Here is a 20,371-nt window from a genome sequence, read left to right on the forward strand (position 1 = left end):
GTTTTGGATTTCTAATTTAAGCACTTAAACAAAACATATGGTACCGATGTCCCATTGGTTTTGATGAACTCTTTCAACACAGATGAAGACACAGAGAAAATTCTCAAAAAATACAGTCAGGTGAAAGTCAAAATCTTCACCTTCAACCAGAGCAGGTGGGTGGTTCCATCCCCTTCTGAAGATCTTGGTTCATTCATCTAATTGTGAAATTGTCAAACGTCATGACTTTAATTTTTTAATTATATCATTTTTCTTCATAGGTATCCACGAATCAGCAGAGAGTCTTTGTTACCAGTAGCAACAAATTTTAATGTTGATAATCTAGAGAGGTAAGTTATTTTTGTTTTTCATTTTATAAATAAATAACAATGTCTTCATTATCTTTATTTATAATGGAATATGGAGATAACAAACAGTTTTCAACCTCAAAGCCTATTTATTAATCAACAACACAAGCAAAAACATCAAAGTCAATTTATTAGTTATCTTTGTTGGTCAACACAAATAAAAGTGGACGAGAGGCAAATTTAGTGATTGTCTTTAAAATGGATATTTCATTTTTAGTGAGATGTAAAATTTTAGCGATTTTAAAAAGCTCACAATTAACTTAATTTTTGCCATGCTTATATATTCTGATAATGCCTGTTATATATTCTGTGTAACATAGTGCCATGTATATATTAATTCTGTGTCTATGTATTTGTAGCTGGTAACGTAGTGCCATACTTATATCTTCTTAATTCTGTGTCTATGTATATATTTGTAGCTGGTACCCGCCTGGTCACGGTGATGTTTACCAGAGCTTGGCCAACTCTAACCTTTTGGACCAGTTTATCAAAGATGGCAAGAAATACCTGTTCATGTCCAACATTGACAACCTGGGGGCAACTGTAGACCTTAGTATCCTTACATAAAGTATCAAATTACCTAACATGCATGTCTGTAAGTGTAAGCAAGAAGAGTTTGGAAAAAATCATTAATACTTTAAATTTTTGAAGTAATGACAAAGTTAACTTTTCAATTTATATGAAAAGGGTTAGAAAATGATCTGAATCAACTTTATAAAGGGAATATGGCTTTAATCTGTCAGTTTAATATTCTTTTATTTGATAAATACTTATTTGTGGATGATTTATCTATTGACCAAGAGAAAGGGCACAGAGTCTAATTTCACAGTTACCACGGTTATGATTCCTGACCAGTTTTTTCAGATATTTTAAATTTTCTGTTGAATCCCAACTCAGGACCAGCGCCAGAATTTGTAATGGAAGTCACAGATAAAACAAGGGCTGATGTTAAGGTACGAAAAAATTTAAACAAGGTCAGTGTGTAAAGTCCAAAATTGCTCTTTGCTTAAGAGGTGCTTTAAGAGCTCGCAATGACTTCGCAACGCTCACTGCGCTGGCTATAATTTATGCTTATATGTTCATTTAATACTCAATATAATATTTTCATATTTGTTATTCAAATGTAATTTTTTTTTCCCATTTCCTATGCACTGTTTGTTTCTATCTTGCAGGGTGGTACTCTGGTGGAATATGAAGGAAAACTTCGTCTTCTAGAAATCGCTCAAGTCCCCAAAGACCACGTAAGTATGCTGATCTCCCTATATAAACACAAGAAAACTCTGACTTCTGAAAATCACTCAAGTCCCTAAAGACCACGTAAATATTATACTGATGATCTCCCTGTTCAAACAATATTGTTATTGCCTGAGCCAGTGTACAGGCTGTTTTAACATTATCAGCTCAGATTCCAGAGAACACTAAACCAACTTTTATTTGCGACGACTTTATTTCACGATTTACCAGAAGTAAACTAGTTCGCTACGATAAATTTTCGCGATGAAGCCTGTTTTGGAACTGATTTTAATTGAAAAAGAGACTTTAAGGACCAGTTCACGTCGAGAAAAATTGGCGATGACGGGGCTCTCGCGAACCTCGCAAAAATTTCTCGCACCCGAATAAAAGTTGGTTTACAGTAACTGTAAACCAGCTATTATTCATGTTATCCTTTATTCATGATTCACAATGAAATCAGTCAGCGTCAATTACTATTACCGACTGAGGAAACATTTCTTAGAAATACAAAGCAAAATACAGGTAATCGGTTTGCGGCCAATAATAATCATGAATTAAAGTAGATAGCAAAAATCATGGATATTTTTCACATGCAAATAAAAGTTGGTCTGCAGTGGTTTGACAAAAACTGAAAAAACTTTTTAAATTAACAGTGGTACAATGATCAAATGTCCATGATTGGAAAATATTTCTTTGAGGGGTTTGGATTACATTGATGAAGAATCATGATGCTGTATAGCTTGAAAATAATTAATTTTGTGGGGTATGGAATGGATCCAAGCATCTCTTAGTAGCATCAAAACAAGGAAAATCAAACCCCATGAAAATGAGTGATTTTCACAGTATTTTTATCATATTTTCATGAATTTTGATTTTATTTTTAGGTGGATGAATTTAAAAGTGTCAGCAAATTTAAGTAAGTTTTCATTAAAATTAAGTATAATTTATCTGTAAATTTCAGTAAACTACTAAATTTAAGCAAGATGTCAGTTAATTTAAGTTATTTGCTATTTATCGACAATTCATACTAGATCTTAAGAATTTGAATCAATTTGATAATAGAATTTAAAGCTAATATAAATGAGTTTAATAATAAATATTATAATTTTTATGACAGAATATTCAACACTAACAATTTATGGATAAGTCTTGATGCCATAAAGCGAGTGGTGGAGGATAATACGTTACATATGGAGATTATAGTCAACCCCAAGGTGAGATCGTTTACGTACTGTAGAAGTACTTTTTTTCATGGTTTCATAATTCCGTAGAATCTCTATTTCTGTTCAATCTGCTAGCAGAATACATAATATCGCGATTACCTCGCAGTTATCTAACTTACTACCACTCGTTTGCGGGGGAGTTGAGAAAGCTCAAATCTCACGAGATTACTGGGGCATATGGCATTGTTTACAGTAGTGACATTTGAATGATTTTAGCAATTTTATGCCGAAAGTATAATGTATTGCCAAGAATTGAATTCCAAATAGTAGATTGTCAAATAAGGAAAGTTTAGATTATTTTATCAGCTTTAAAATACGATGATTTTCAATGAAAATTTAATGAGAAGAGCCCGCTTGGTTAAAAATATCTTTAAAAATGTAACATTTTAGGATTAGCTCCTTTCAAAAATTAATTAGGCTGTTTCAGCGATTGCTTAGCAAGGTGTCCCACCAGGATATTTTACTTATCTGTCCTTATAAATTCTACAATGATCGATCTTGCATTGTATTCAACAGCACATTTGTCCCCAGCCAACAGATGTTTCCTACCTCCATCGCGAAAGAGTTCCGCTAAGTTAAGTAATCGCGATATCAAGTATTACTTGGATATCTTAAGACTCTCCTTATATGCCTTATATTTGTATTTTAAAGATTTATGGGGCAAAATTTTAGCGGAAAATTTGTGTCAGTGTACAAAGCGTTAAATAATATCATGCAGAAAATAGTACATTGTACTTCTACAGTATATTATACTTCCATGAAAATTGGTTGAAACTAAATCGTTGAGAAACATTTGTTATAAATCACTCTTGCCTGCTGAATCATTTGAATAATGAAGCCACGCACTGGAGGGCTTGGCTTCATTAAGATATCATATAAGCAGAATTTTCAGTGAGGGTTTAATTTTGGCATTATTAGTGAGGGTGCCAAGATCGATAAAATTGAATATCGCTAAAATTTTATTGTGCTTTATTTGTTAAAACTTCTTTAATGAGCTTTTCAAAATCATTAGAATTAGATCTTGCTGAAAAAAAAACAATTTTTACTGACAATCCCTAAATTTGCGTCTCGCTAAAATAATTTCCACTTATACAGTATGTCAGTTTTTGATTTTGAGGAACACTTTTACCAAGGTTATGTAAATGGAAATTTTTAAGAAGTACTTTCACATTACTTCTCCTTTTACAGTATAAGTCAAATTTCAATGGTTACCAGAAATAGAATTTTGGTGAAATTCTTCACAATGTTACTTTTTTCCACATTTATTTGCATTTAAACTTGACTCTGAAAGTGACTTAACAGAGATAATTATCTCCTTATTGCTGCTGCATAGTTTCTAAATTATTGAATTGTGACAGTCCTCTGCATATGATGTTTAGTTTGCTCCAATGCTAACGGTAGTTCATTTTTTCCTTGCAGACTTTAGACAATGGATTGAACGTACTTCAGCTAGAGACCGCTGTAGGGGCAGCCATTAAGAGCTTTGAAGGTGCTATTGGTAAGTAATTGACGGATTGAAATACATGATACATATTGTTGTTTGAAGATCACTTCAGCCAATAGCAAAAGAGTTTTTAGCTCACCTGAGCCAAAGGCTCAAGTGAGCTTTTCTGATCAAAATTTGTCCGTTGTCTGTTGTCGTCGTTGTCGTTGTAAACTTTTTCACATTTTCATCTTCTTCTCAAGAACCACTGGGCCAATTTCAACCAAACTTGCTACAAAGTATCCTTGGGTGAAGGGGATTCAAGTTTGTTCAAATGAAAGGGCCACACCTTTTTCCAAGGGGAGATAATTAAGAATTAGAGAAAAATTAATGTCATTTTTAAAAAATCTTCTTCTCAAGAACCACTGGGCCAGAAAAGATGAAACTCATGTGGAATCATCCTCAGGTAGTGTAGATTCAAGTTTGTTCAAATCATGACCCCTTGGGCTTGGGTGGGGCCAAAATGGCCGATCAAAGTTTTACATAGGAATATATAGGAAAAATCTTCTTCTCAAGAACCACTGGGCTAGGAAAGACAAAACTCATGTGGAATCATCCTCAGGTAGTGTAGATTCAAGTTTGTTCAAATCATGACCCCTGGGGCTAGGGTGGGGCCAAAATGGCCAATCAAAGTTTTACATAGGAAAATATAGGAAAAATCTTTAAAAATCTTCTTCTCAAGAACCACTGGGCTAGGAAAGACGAAACTCATGTGGAATCATCCTCAGGTAGTGTAGATTCAAGTTTGTTCAAATCATGACCCCTGGGGCTAGGGTGGGGCCAAAATAGCCTATCAAAGTTTTACATAGGAATATATAGGAAAAATCTTTAAAAATCTTCTTCTCAAGAACTATTGAGACAGGAAAGATTAAACTCATGTGAAATTAACCTCACTGACAGGTAGTGTAGATTCAAGTTTGTCCAAATCATGACCCCCAGGGGTAGGTCGGGCCAAAATTGCCGATTAAAGTTTAACATAGGTATATATAGCGAAACCTTTTAAAATCCTCTTTTCAAGTACTTCAAATCCATGCTTAGTGATATTTATATGGAATCATTTTCAGGTAGTGTAGATTCTAGTTTGTTCAAACCATGAACCCCTGGGAGGTTAAAATTCAAGGCCCCCAGCCCCCCCCCCCCCCTAGTAAACTTTCAGTTCTGATCTGATATGTGCTTTTTCCTAGCAAATTGCTCAGGTGGGCAATGTGGCCCCTGGGCCTCTTGTTTGATTCTTTTTCTGAAGAACAACAAAGCTGTGACATGAATTTTAACTGAAACATCTTTAGGTAGGTTATAATTTTTGTTCGAACAAGACTGTTCAGATCAGGACCCCTTGAGGAAGGGTGGGGCCACAAGATAGGAGTATTAAGGAAATATAATTATGTAACTTTAAAAATCTTCTTCTTAAGAACAGTAAAACTATAATTAGTCATATTAATATAGTAGTATAGATTCAAAATTGTTTATGTTCCCCATGGATAGGGATTAGTCAAAGAAATATGGAAGCATACCCTTTTTAGCAGATTCATGTTTATTTCAAATAACGTGAGTTGGGATCACTAACTGGGGGTGGTGGTAATGGTTCAATTTCTTCTTCTTCTTTTTTTTTTTATTACAAAATTTTAATTATTTGAACTCTTCTTACATTTTCACAGTAGTCGAGTCATATTTATTTAGAAGAATTAAATAGGGATTGTAAATTTGGAACTTCAATTTTCACTCTAGGTGCGATTTAGTGTTGAAACCAATATATTATTATAAATAAAGTTCCTCAAGACTTAGGCCATTGTCACTGACATTTACCTAGAATCAGGTGTAGATACATGTAATTATGTTTTGTTTTTTTTTAAATGTTATTGATATATATATCATATCTCTTTCATACTGTTGCTTGCTTTGTACACAGGTATCAACGTCCCTCGTCGGCGATTTTTACCTGTGAAGACCACCTCTGACCTTCTGATTGTGATGAGTAACCTTTACAGTATGAAGACGGGATCCCTAGAGATGAACCCCAAACGATCCTTCCCCTCCGTACCTCTAGTCAAACTAGGCTCTCACTTCACCAAGGTAAGGTTCTAAGGTACAGTCTCAGTTGTAAATTTATGTACAGTAAAACTTGTTTAGTATGAACACGAATATTGCAAATTTACGGATATAGTGAAGTTATCTTCGCCAGGTTCACAAATTTAATGAATAAATTGTACGGATATAACTAATTACAGTTATAGCTGTTTCCAGGTCCCAGCAATTTTGTTGTAACCAAGTTTTACTGTATTTATAACTTTAAGTTACACAAAATTTTCTTTTTTACAAGCTATAGACAAGAAGTGACCCCATAGATATTCTTTTTTTTTGCAGCAGGCTTTCCTCTCTTTCTTTCTTGCAACTTACATGAGTTTTCTGGCAATCATCAAAGTTTAGTTTTCTTTTATCCATATTAGATACAGCGACTTATTTGACTTTGTAGGTGAAGGATTTCCTATACAGATTTTCTAGTATACCTGATATGCTCGAACTTGATCATCTTACAGTCTCAGGGGACGTAACTTTCGGTAGAACTGTCACACTCAAGGTATGTAGATCAATATGAGGCAGCCAGAGAATATCTAACTATATTAGGTGAAAAATAGAAACATGAAATTGTTTATATACATGTACAACAGTCATGTTCTTTTTAGCTTATCTAAGCTTTTCTGATCAGAAGATTTTGCTGTTTGTTGTCATTGTCGTCATTGACTTTTCACTATTTCATTTTCTTCTCCAGACCTACTCGTCTAATTTCAACCAAACTTGCCACAAAGTATCTTTGGGAGAAGGGTGTTCAAGTTTGTTCAAATTAAGTGCCACACCATCTTCAAGGGGGAGATAATTATAAAATAGTAAAAAATCAATGGTAATTTTTAAAACTCTTCTCAAGAACCACTGAGCCAAGAAAGATTTTTTTTTATTTACGGAAAATTTTGTAAAATTGATAGGTATACGAAGTCCTGTGATTCAGATTAGATCAAACCAAAGTTAAAGGGGATGAGAGTTTTTATTTTCTTTTTCCAACATAAAAAAGTAGATTTATGAGATAACATGTTTAAAGTAGGAAAGAGAATGGTAAGTTCCTCGATGAAAGACTGCTATTTTAGATGTCTTGACTTTATGAGATTCTGTACTTTGTAAAAACAATGTAACCCAGATGACCATTCTGACCTATGACCTTTTTGTTTACTGTAGGGTACAGTCATAATCATTGCTAATCATGGAGACAGAATCGACATTCCTTCAGGAGCCGTGTTAGAAAACAAGATTGTGTCAGGAAATCTGCGTATCCTGGACCATTAATTCATGTTGCCATAGTAACCGTGTGAGTGTTGCTGGTCACACTTGAGATAAAACAGTTTTATAGTCGCCCTGCAGCTTTGTGTGGAAATACAAGTATAAGCATTTTGAATTTTTAAAAATAACACTTTTTTGTGAAGAGGTTGAGATGCTTTATTTCCTGATACAAGATAATGTGATATTGCTTGTTGTTTTAGCAGCTTGATATTGATAGCTTGTTAGATATTAAACCGATTCTTAAATGAATGTTAAGAGTAAATTGTCATAAGGCAATTGTTGTTAGTGCTTTTGGGGTTTTGTTTTTTGTTGAAAAAAGTAGCATAATTGTTTTCTATAATGTTTTCAATGTTTTCAAATTACTCCTTTTGGATGGGAGTGTGTATTTTTATCCTTGAATTCAGTGAGATTTGATCTCATAGTTTGCTAACTGTATGCATGTTCATAATTCTGACTTTTTATGGAAAAAAAATTAAACCCAAAAAGAAAAAGAACTGACTTTGACATTATTCTACCAATTTTTCCTATCTTGTCCTAACAGTTAACATATGCCATAAGGTTTAATTGAATTAAGCTCAATGTCTGCCTCCTACAAATCACTAATGAGTAATGTCTATAGTGAAGTTAAAGTGTGAACCATAAAACCTTTCTGTATCCAGTTTTTATTTGCATATCTGTTTTGTTTGGGGTTTTTTTGACATATTTAGTATAATTTGTATCGTATAGTGTTGACCTTCCTGGGCTTACTAAGCTTTTTAAAAGTGACCTACCTGTACTGGGTAATTGTTAACAGTAGACAATCATTTAGAGATCTACATATATGACTTTATAAAGTCAGATCAGTTCTATGTTTTTGGAGAATTTCTTTCTTTTAACGCCTGTTGTTGGATTATTCTCCCTTGTTCCATAAAAGCAAAAAAACGTCAAAACCTAATTTTTAAATACTTTTTTACTTTGTAATTGAATGTTTGGTGTGCAAATATTGAGTTTCAGTGGAACACATATGTATTTTGATGATATGAATGGTTTTTTTTTTTTATTATTTGGATTTACTTCAAGTTATTTTAGAAGATATATGTACCTGAATTTGTCCCAAAACTGTGGGTTTTTTTTTTTTTTTCGTTTTTATATTTTGTTGGGAGTGAAAATCCTACCTTCTTATGTATGAAAGTAAATTTTTGAACGGTAGTTTTTTCTGTTTTCTTTCAGTTTGCAGTGAACAAATTCTGCTTAATAGTCATCATTTACAACTCAGGTCTTTTGTTCCATAAAGGATTTTTTTTTTACTGTAGGCCATAATAAAGCAAACTGCAATAAATAAATATTTACATTTCTAGTGTAAATACAGTGTATTAAATAGTAAACATTTTTTTTTTCAATATACCAATCTCTTTACACACAAGTTAAAAATTATATTTGCATTTAATGTTTGAAAATATTGATGTTACAGATTTTTTCAGGAAATACATGTACATGCATCCACTAGCTTACGAAACAGAATATACAGGCCATGAGATGCAAAGACAAAGAAAATGTTCTTAGATCAAAAAGCATTTAAATTAATGTTTAACGGACAATTTTTTTAAAGTTAAGTGTACTGAAATGTCAGAATTTTAATCAAAGGCTTAATCATTTATACAGCTTGCATTCAACTTTGATTTTTCCTCATGCCTGGAGAGTTGTGTATGTTTAACCTTAAAACATGTATTTGCTTTTTGTTAAAAATGAAAATAAAAGTTACCAAGTACAATATTAACCCTCTGTATATTCTTATTTTAAATTGAAAAGAAAGTCTTCAAATAGAAACCAATTAAACTGTAGGTTCCATGTTTGGTGACTGGATAGATAGAAGAGATCCACATAATTAAACCATTCTTACTGCCTCTACCTTGAATGAGGATTATAACACTCCTAAATGTCATAAGTAGTCTTTGTGTTAAGGTCTGAGGAGGCCATCTTATAAGCAAAAAAAATGTTTTTCCCTCACCTTTTCCTGACTTAACTAACTGGCTAAAATGGCTCAATTTGTTTAAAACATAATAGAAACGGTATTGTTTTCCTTCTGATTTTTTTTATCCCATCAACAAGAATGCTGAATTTTTAAAAGAAGAATACTAGTACCACACCTACTGATCTTCATTTTTAGCCCTGAGTTTGGCGGAGGCAAACATTTTAAAGATGGCCTGACATATGTTCTATTATTGATTGTGTCGTCTGGCCTTAATAAAGTTCCAGTTTTATTCAATGGAAAGTGATGGACATGGCATAAATATACGTTTTTTCATGCCATTGAACTTGACTGGGTCTAGGTCACGACACAATCCTAGGTCACTAGCGAAAAGAAGTTCCAATTCAGTTCCACTACAAAATATGACCTGGACCAATCGGAAGAGAGTCTTGTGTTTATAGTTTGTTGAAGTTGACGGCTGACTGTACATAGATACACATGTATTTATAAATAAATCAAAAATTTAAATGATTCAGAGAAAGCCAAACATCCTATAAAGAGCGCATTCAGGTACATAATCAGGTTAAAAATAGGTTCCTTTTGGTTCCGTTATTAAAGTACACTTAAAATACAGTCAAATAAAAAAAAGACCAAGTGTTAATATTTCTTAAAGTAACTTACAGATAAAAATGCCAGGATTGTTATCTTTAACCTTGAATATAAAATGGTGCTAAGATTTTCATATTTCACGTGTATTGAATTCATCGTGATGAGACCTTTTAATAGGTATAGATATTTTTGACCTTGCCCGTTGTTTGGCCTTCTTTAAAAAATAACCTTAGCTATAAGAACTTAAGTAGAGCTTTCTTTCACAGGTATATTCTTTTTGACAAGACCTCCCTTCTGGATACCTCCAATTGACCTTGGAGTATGACCTTCCTTTGAAAAACCTTAACCTTAGCCATAAAATGTGAATAGTTTATGGTTTACTTGTGTATTTCTAATGACAAGGTCTTCTCCTGTGTACCAATAATTTTGACAAATTGAAATTGTCTTTGGACTCACTATTAGGAAACATTAACATACACAATAACTTTTCATTGTTGATTCTTTTCCTTTTATGTTGATCAGGTAAAGCCACTGTGTGACTGACACAAGTCTTCTCTTTTTGCTACATTTTTGGTAACATTTTTATCTTTTGACCTACATGTTAGGAGTTTTACTTGTATTTTAGAAATTTAAAACATTCGACACTAAGCTGACATACGTGGACATCGGTGTTTTACAAACATATCTTGTTTTTACCTTAGAAAGTGAGCTTAATGGGCTTTCGTACTTGAGAATAATACTGTTGCGTTTACTTGCATTTTGTCACGTAATCCAATTCACAGAAATTCCAGGACCCGGAAATAAATTTCATCGATCACTTTACAAACAATGAACTGTTATCAACCTATGTCAGTCCAGCACTATTTTGTTATGTAATATCCACTGAAGATTAAATTAATATATGTTTGGTATATTTGAGAAATCAGATTCGCCATACATGTGCACATGTATCATTTTTAACAGCAATATATTGCATGGCGCATTTTTGACAAGTTCAGATAACTATGAGAGAGGTGTCCTTACACTAGAATACATGCCACTGGGGCCATGAATCTCACAGCTTTGGACGAGACATCTTTGTTTATCACATCTAATCATTCTGTATAATTAAATTTTATTATCTCATCAACACAGCCTTGCTTTAACACTACAACCCTATAATGATACGTATTTTTTGAACATATATATAGCTCACTACTTTGTGATTGTAATGACAAGGGTAACAGTTCACTGCCTTGAGTCCAGACCCTCAGATCACGAAACAGGCTTTGTCCGTTTCAATTACTTGTAAAATATATAATTATGAATTATTACAGAAATCTTTAAATTTGCCGATAGCTTAGCTAATTTCTGCAAAATATTTATATTTTTATTTCATTTTACAACATTTCTATTCACGGTTTAGCCCCCCCCCCCACTTTGAATTTGCTTCCGACGCCTACTCATTGTCGCCATTGCCTGCCGTGAAATGGGGCCTCAGATTTTTAAAATTTCTCATCTGAAAGATCCGCAACTTTCATTTCTGAGTGCCCAGTGCATGGCGGAGGAACAGTCGCAACATCTTTTTTTTTTTTTTTTTTTTTTTTTTTTTTTTTTTACAGATTCTCACAAACAGCCTGAGGTCAGCCGCGGCCTGAGATTCGAACTCATAAACTTCCTATCACGGAGAGAGAGAGCGCTATGTACATGTACCAACTGGGCTTGTAAACGGTTCAAAAAGAGGAAAAGCTTAATTACATTAAGTTTGATGGTTTTATCCTCACCCATTATGGCTGATCGATTATATATTGTTATATTTTGTCGGCAATATTTCAGCCGTTAAATGAGATCCCAATAAGAGGAAAGGATCATGAAATCCAAAATTTTTGTTCCTCTTCCTCCCACCCTGATTTGAGCAAAAATGGATTAAAATTGGTACAGAGGTTTCAGTGAAAATGCTGAAAATATTTGAATATGAACTTGCGACTGATGTCGCATGCACAACGGATGTCACAGACACGACGGCGACGCAAACTGATGGCATTAAATCTAGCTGCAGATCTGTAGCGTTATGGTTTTATATATTTGTCTTTGACCATAACGCTACAGATCCTGTAGTGCAAAAAAAGTGCAATTTACGGCGCAATATTTCTTGCGCTCTTTTGGGGAGAATTTCTCCACTTTATAGCTTTGGTCAATCAACTACCTTTCACTCCCTAATTCTAGACACATTCTGTAGCCAAATTGTATAGTTTATCCACCTCCTAACCATTTATAGTTGTTTCTACAGGCAATAAACTCGCTGGATAAGAATTTTCAGTAATCTAACAAATAATTTTAATCAAGCGAGTTTACAAAGGGTTGGGAGATGTTTAAAATATACATATTAATTAAATAATGTGTCTAGAATTAGGGTTTGAAAAGTTGTTGATTGAACGATGCTGGAAAGTGGAGAAATTCTCCACAAAAGAGCGCAAAAAATATTGCGCCGTAAATTGCACCTTTTCTGCACTACGAGATCTGTAGCGTTATGTTCAAAGACAAATATATAAAACCATAACGCTACAGATCTGCAGCTACATTAAATCATGTCATATCTGAATGACCCAGCTCATCCTCAAAGCAACCAATAACAGCAGTTAGACAAGATTTTTTTTATTTGGCAATATAAACAATGATCATATGGTTGTAGTACAACCAAACAACAGACAACAGTAGCAGACATACTCAACAAATGGATCTAACAATCACACACACTTCTCTAGATACGGCGTATTATAAAATCACCTAGCTTGAAAAAAAATATTTTCTTTCTTTAATAACACTATTTTACCAAATTTAATGACAGTTTGAAACTGATTCATAGTGTTTTAATTAATGAAGAGAATACATTAACAAATCCATAAAATCTACATGTACATGTACTAATATGACGAACAAATGTGGATTTATTTAAAAGAAGAGTTATCTTTCTTTTATAAAATAAATTTATAATGGAACTCTTATTTTCAAAAATCTTTGGTGAACATTAGAAAAAAAAATGATTTTTAACATTCATTAACATGATTCTGAACATGAACATAAATACACACAACAAATAATTCATGGATATTTCTTAACTATTCATCACAAGAATTTTTTTTTTACTCTATTCACATGACAGGGGTCTAATGTTTACCTCTACAGATGTCTTGAGCAAAGATCACTTTCACAATGGGTTGTGAAGCACAATCAAGAGCAATCTTGTAAAACAACTAAATCACACAGAGCAAAATAAAAATACAATTAAAATCTTTAACATTTGCCTATCATTCAAGGTGCATTGAAAACATAAACAAAAGCTGCAATTAGTAATGAGGTGATTAACTTTAGTGTAAATATTAATTATTATTTTCTATTATGCAACACTTTACGGTATTTCAATCCTCAGGTTCTGAAAATCTGCAACTGCTAAATTTGATTAAATTTTGAATATCAAGTAGACATATAATTTTTTCTTAATTATTAATACTCAAAATTTACACAACAGGTAGACACAGAGCACATAAAAAAGTTATTTGACAATTTCCTATAAAAGAAAAAAAACAGCCCCATGGATAACTATATGGTTACCAGAGTACTATACATCCAGACTTTTCTCTTAATCCTCACAGTGCACATACTTTCTGTGGGACATATTCTAAGAGGAAACATTTTTTCTACTCATCACAATATCTTTTAGAGACCCACTTTTTTTTATTAACAATTCAGACGTTGTACAAAGAGACACTCAAATGCCAAAAAAATTATTGATAAAAAATTTCAATGCAGTCACCTTTATTAACAACTGTGAACAATTAGAAAAAAATAAGGTCACTACAGATTTCCTTAACCAAATAGTTTACACAAAATATTTCATAGGAATGTGCCATTTCTAAATTAACAAAGTAGCAGAAAAAGAAGGGTGTATTAATTCATTCTATACCTTAAAAGCTGGGCATGGAAATAGCACCTTTTAAGATTGTCACATTCAGATTTTGAAAGATACCTAAATTTGTTGAGATAAAAACACCACAATTTACAGTTTTGAGAGAGACCCTGCATACCACCTATCGGATAACCTCTGAGCTAAGTATGATCTAATGCTCCTCCAACCTACAACAGCACATTTTCCAAGTTTTTCAAAATTTGACATTAAAATAATTTATATCAATTAAATGTTTTGAAAAAAATACTAAAGAGATGTAGAGATAACTTCAGAGCAAAAACGTATAAAGCCAGACAGATGGACAAAGTGATTACAGTATACTTTCAAACTTTGCTGGTATAAAAATACTAGCTCTTACATCCCATTTCTTGTAAAACACTAGCTACTCTAACTGCTGCAGGCATGGAATGTAATAATACATGTACAGTGTCACAACTGATGATATGAAAATATAAATTAAACTTAGCAATCCATGGCATAACATAATGCATTGTACCATATTATTTAGACGTGATGTTAAAACAAATACTTGCACATTTCAAACTACATTTTATCCATTTTATGGACATGTAGAGTACATTGGATACTTTCAGTAAACATATTGTACATGCAGTGTCATTCTGTGAAATACCTCACTAAAGCTCAAAATGAGGCTTGAAAATTAAAATGAGGCTGGAAATCTGAGATCTTAAAAACATACACTTGCACATTAGTTCACTCTAGCCATAAAATACTGTTAACCAACTATTATTTGCAACCATTTTTTTTTAAAGTAATGTGAAATTCATCCACAAATAAAAAATTTAACCTATGATGACTCTTTATACATAAATGCACAAAAAAATAAAATATTTGCAAGTATTAAAAAGTGTTGTAAACTCAGATATATCTTGCAAGCAAATAAAAGTTGATTTATAGTAAAAATGCACTCTGCTATGGATAATTCTTCAGTAGCATAATGGATCAACACAATCTTATATCTTCATGTGTTACATTCTAAACTTCTCATCATTTTTACAAACAAGAGGCCCATGGGCCACATCGCTCACCTGAGTAATGAGGATAGGGAAAAAGCAGAAATCAGTTTATACCCAGTAGTGGTCTAAACCAATCCTTAAAAGGGAGATGGTATGATTTAAAAATATTGAACAAACTTGAATCTTCAATAACTAAGGATGCATGCATATTTCTTTGATTACCTGTGGCTTTATTGCCCTTCATATTTTAACTTACATTGTGGCCCCGCCCTATACCCCAAGGGGTCATGACTTGAACAAAATTGAATCTACACTACCCAACAATGCTTCCATATGAACAGGACTAATCATAGCTTTGCTATTCTTGAAAAGAATTTTAAAGATTTTTTCTACATGTTTCTATGTAAAACTTGGATTCCATGTTGTGGCCCCGCCCTACCCCTTGGGGTCATGATTTGAACAAAAATTGAATGTCCACTGCCTGAGGATGCTTCTATAAAAATATGATCATTCATGCCTTTGCTTTTCTTGAGAAGAAGAATTTTTACTATATATTTCTATGTAACACTTTGATCGGCCATTGTGGCACCGCCCTACCCCCAGGGGTCATGATTTGAACAAACTTGAATCTACACTACCTGAGAATGCTTCCCTATAAGTTTCATATTTTCTGGCACAGTGTTTCTTGAGAAGAAGATTTTTAAAGAATTTTCCTATGTATTTCTATATAAATCTTTGATCGGCCATTTTGGCGCCCCCCTACCCCCAGGGGTCATGAGTTGAACAAACTTGAATCAACACTACCTGAGGATAATTCCCTATAAGTTTCATCTTTCCTGGCATTGTGGTTCTTGAGAAGAAGATTTTTAAAGAATCTCCAATGTATTTCTATGTAAATCTTTCATCGGCCATTTTGGCCCCACCCTACCCCCAGGGGTCATGATTTGAACAAACTTGAATCAACACTAGTTGAGGATACTTCCCTATAAGTTTCATCTTTCCTGGCACAGTGGTTCTTTAGAAGAAGATGTTTAAAGAATTTTCCTATGTATTTCTATGTAAAATTTTTGTCGGCCATTTTGGCCCCGCCCTTCCCCCAGGGGTCATGAGTTGAACAAACTTGAATCTACACTACCTGAGGATGCTTCCCTATAAGTTTCACCTTTCCTGGTACAGTAGTTCTTGAGAAGAAGATTTTTGAAACATACCATCAATTTTTTATAATTTCTTAATTATCTCCCCTTGAATAAGGGCGTGGCCCTTCATTTGAACAAACTTGAATCCCCTTTACCTAAGGATACTTTGTGCCAAGTTTGGTTGAAATTGGCCCAGTGGTTCTTGAGAAGAAGTCAAAAATGTGAAAAGTTTACAACGACGACGACGACAACAACGACAGACGCCGGACAAATTGTGATCAGAAAAGCTCACTTGAGCCTTTGGCTCAGGTGAGCTAAAAATAGAAAAACAACAACATATATTCTATATGAAAAATTTCTTTACAACATACACCATCTTGTGTAAACATTTCCTTGAGTTATTTTCCCTGGAACTCTGAACTGTTGGATCCTTCCATATTTCACTTCAGTCAAACACATTTGTCTATCAACCAGATTTAAAACAACAAACAAAACAAAACTTTTTTAACCTTGTCACAAATATCACAACAGTGTAACAATACTGATCAAAACAATCTGTAGTACAGATTTCTGGGTCTCCAATCAAAATCTGTATCTTGTACAGATTTCTGTGTCTCTCTTTTTTTATAATCACTACATTCATGTCCATTTAGCACACCATATATCAATCATTTTGTCCACTATTCATTTGTGAACAATCAGATACAACAGACATGTTAACTGTCTAAACTACGCATCACTTGACTGTGATTTTAACTGTCTAACATGATTCCTTCATAAAAATAAGTCTTCTTGCCAGATGACCAACAATCAAGAGTTGATGCGAGCATGCTACACTTTTTTGATGCAATATATTTATTCCAGAGAATATTTGAATGACACAAAGCATGTGTACATTTTACAGTTTGAAATTAACTCCTCGTTGCAAGGATTTGGAAATAAATTCGAAGCCAAAGATCGAGCGGAGCACTTGACTGAAGAAGTAATTATGACATCACAGTAATGTGACATCATAGGATTATGACATCACAGTAAGGCACCAAGCAAACAACATGGAGAGTACGACTGACATATTGCTTAGCACAGAAAAAAATAACCACAATCCAATGTTTCTCTGCTATCGCTTAGGATGCTTCTGACCCTCTGGAAAAAAAAATACAAAAGTTTATGCTTATTTCTTGGCTCTTACTTGTAAACCTGTACATTTCTTTTAATTTCATTTTTTTAATTTAATTGATAAATATTATTTTCATTTTGATAGTGAATAAACATTGAAAATATATTGCACCAACAATTATGATAAAAATATGAGAATGAGATTGGCATGATAAACAAGATTACTAAAATACTTGTAAAAAAACAATAAAAAAAAAAAAAACAAAAACAACAAGCAAACGATCCCATATCCCAAACACAACAAAACTGAAAAAAAAGGATATCAAATTTAAACTTGAATATCTAGAACACAGGCATCTCGAATACCTTTAATTTGATTAGTATAAATCACCAAAATCTTGGGAACCTTATTTTCGCGAGTTATTTATTTGGTATTTTTAAGTCGAAAAAGTTTCAATGAATGCCGATTGTTGTCCCATCCTTATAAAGATACACACGAGAAAACAAATTTCACGAGTAGACTGTCTCTTGTATTTTCACAAAAATTGAAGATCTCTTTAATATATTAAGTGATTCTTAAGGGGGATATCCTCATAGATATCCGACAACAGTGAAATACCCTTACTATAATCTTAGAGAGATCTCTATGTTGTTTACAAAATACTGTATACGTGGAAATTTTAGCGAGACACAAATTTAGCAATTTAGCTCACTAAAGAAACTATCACAAATAAAGCGCAACGATTTTTTTAGCGATATTCAATTTTAGCGATCTTGGCACCCTGGCTAATAATACATAATGTATCAAAATTAAATCCTAGCTAAAAATTCTGCTTATATGGTATAACATTTATGCAAGTTAAAGTACAAGTCCCCTTTTGAAAAATACACAAGTAATAAACAATCTTCCGCAATTAAGTTCTCTTACTGAACCGTATTTGTTTACAACAGTGATATACCTTCCAAATTAACAATAATGTTCACAACATCTCTATGGCCCTCTTACATTTTGAAAGCCTATATTCACAACAGAAATGTTTTACCTACGATCGACAACAACGATATACCCTCTAAAATTAACAGCTATGTTTCTTGGGCTTGCTTCGTCTTCGATTGACCAGACAACTCTCGAAGCCATCATAGGACTTTTTCCTTGATGGCCCGTGGTTGGAGGTCATGATTGGGAGGAGTTGCTGGACCCCCAGCACTGAATTAGAGAGGGGGGACAACCCACAGTAATCTACAATACAGGTCAAACACAGGTATCCCAAATAAAGAGGTCTTATCTACAGGTAAAACAAACTAAGATAAAATGGACAAAAAACATAAATAAAACAAATACATGTAGAAGCAGTGAATAAATATGAAATGAGAATGTTTTTAATGTTAAATGCAGAAAAAATGAGCTGAAAGTATTAACAGGCCAGTATGAGCTACAACAGTCACCTGAGGAACAAACAGGGTTTTTTTTTTCCTGAGACATCTTTTTCCCTTTATTCCCTAAAATTTTTTTTTTTTTTGTTTTTTCATACACAATTAATCCACAGTATATTCTAAAGTGCTATGATGTGATCAAAACTGAAACTTCATACAAAATGCAGCATTGCTCTTCATCAGATAAAAGTAAACCTTACAGATCCTACTATACGTATTTCCCCTTGCTTTTTAATTCCTAAGAATGATGTATGGCATGACTAATTTAATGACTGTATGTAAGGTAATGGATAGAAGAATATGACAGGAGCAATTAAAAAACAGGATTCTAAGAAAGGGGAGATAATCCATACCTGTGAATTTCTCCACGGCTTGTTTCCTCTCGACAGCATCATAATACCAAACAGTAATGGCGTATCTGTAATTATGTACCAAATCCATTAATTACTGTGACAATTGGACAAATAAACAAGAGGCCAAAGGGCCACATGGCTCATCTGAGTAATGTGGCTAAGAAAAAAGCATATTATTAGCATAAAGTATTGTAACTCGAATCTACACAGTAATGAATGTGTCTGTAATTACCACAACAAGCACAAAAATTACAGTTGTAACAGGAAAGAGATAATTTGATGGACCAGACCAGGAAAATTGTTACCCAAGCCCCCACAAACTCTGCTGAACAGTCAGAGCTATCTGGCCACCAGCAATCCAGCCTGCCTCCTTAAAGGTCTATGCCCTCAGAGACACCCACCCATGCTCTTCCCTTGCAGGTTTTTCACCTTTTCTTTTCAAAAGCAAGGTAATAAACCAAATATAACATGAAAAGATAAATGCAACAGACCAGACCAGAATTCATACCGTTTTAGACATGCCTTGAATTGTAATTTTTCTTTTAGACATGCCTTGGTAATGATATCAATTTTGCTGTTTTTCTTTTAGACATGCCTTGATACATGTAACCATATAGTACCAATTATGCTGTTTTTTTTTTAAAGCATGCCTTTGTAGTATAAATCATAATACCTTGTTTTGGTCGTTGGCATAACTTCGTGAGGATTTCGTCGATCTGACCAGAAAAACAGAAGTCGGTCAAAGTTGGGTTCGATGCTAGCGATGCGACTCTCATTCTCAGGGTAAATATGCAGTGTTCCACCATCACTCTATTTAGAGAGAGAGAAAAAATTCTAAAAAATAATGAAAGCAGAGAAAAGGTTGCTGTTGTACTTTCCCCAACAATTATAGTGCTAAGCTTACATTGTTATTTCACAAAGCCCTTCTTTATAAACAATTAAAAGTTTTAGCACAGTGTGACGTTACAATTCGAACAAACTAAAAGAGGAATTAGGCATGCCTTGTTTATGTTAAAAACTAGAAATACCCCCTCCCCCCCTTCCACAAAGTTTTCATGTTTATTTTCTCTGTCTATATTTTAGTCTTCAAAATTACTTCTTTTTTTCTCTCCTTTTTATAGCTATGGAATTTAAAAAAAAAATATTTTTATACAGTTTTTTTCATGTTACAGTATGTGCTTTTAATACAAAACAGTAGGGAAAAATTTATCTTAATTAATTTAGGTTTCTTTCAGTGAT

The 20,371-nt window shown here is 33.3% G+C and overlaps 2 protein-coding genes across 2 annotated transcripts in view; one reads left to right on the forward strand and one right to left on the reverse strand.

The window, feature by feature from the left end:
• Window positions 1-15: 15 nt before the first annotated feature.
• Window positions 16-9,369, forward strand: LOC134248457 (UTP--glucose-1-phosphate uridylyltransferase-like; the record flags this gene model as incomplete). The annotated part of the gene is made up of 11 exons (XM_062730855.1): window positions 16-155; window positions 261-329; window positions 767-900; window positions 1,212-1,300; window positions 1,520-1,588; window positions 2,465-2,496; window positions 2,698-2,794; window positions 4,223-4,301; window positions 6,193-6,356; window positions 6,757-6,861; window positions 7,512-9,369. Coding segments are annotated over 11 exons (1,086 nt in total), but the record flags the coding sequence as incomplete, so codon positions are not given.
• Window positions 9,370-16,312: 6,943 nt separating this feature from the next.
• LOC134248456 (egl nine homolog 1-like) overlaps window positions 16,313-20,371 on the reverse strand; it is a 45,361-nt gene continuing 41,302 nt past the window's right edge. Inside the window, exons 3-5 of the mRNA XM_062730854.1 lie at window positions 19,806-19,942; window positions 19,133-19,197; window positions 16,313-17,372 (exon numbers count right to left, since the gene is read on the reverse strand). Coding sequence (XP_062586838.1) covers window positions 17,347-17,372; window positions 19,133-19,197; window positions 19,806-19,942 — 228 coding nt within the window. The 3' untranslated portion in view covers window positions 16,313-17,346. The remainder of the gene's footprint in view (window positions 17,373-19,132; window positions 19,198-19,805; window positions 19,943-20,371) is intronic.

Source organism: Saccostrea cucullata, unplaced genomic scaffold (assembly GCF_032062105.1).
Source record: "Saccostrea cucullata isolate Sc308-1 unplaced genomic scaffold, CSIRO_AGI_Scuc_v1 ctg6132, whole genome shotgun sequence".
Lineage (NCBI taxonomy): Eukaryota > Metazoa > Mollusca > Bivalvia > Ostreida > Ostreidae > Saccostrea > Saccostrea cuccullata.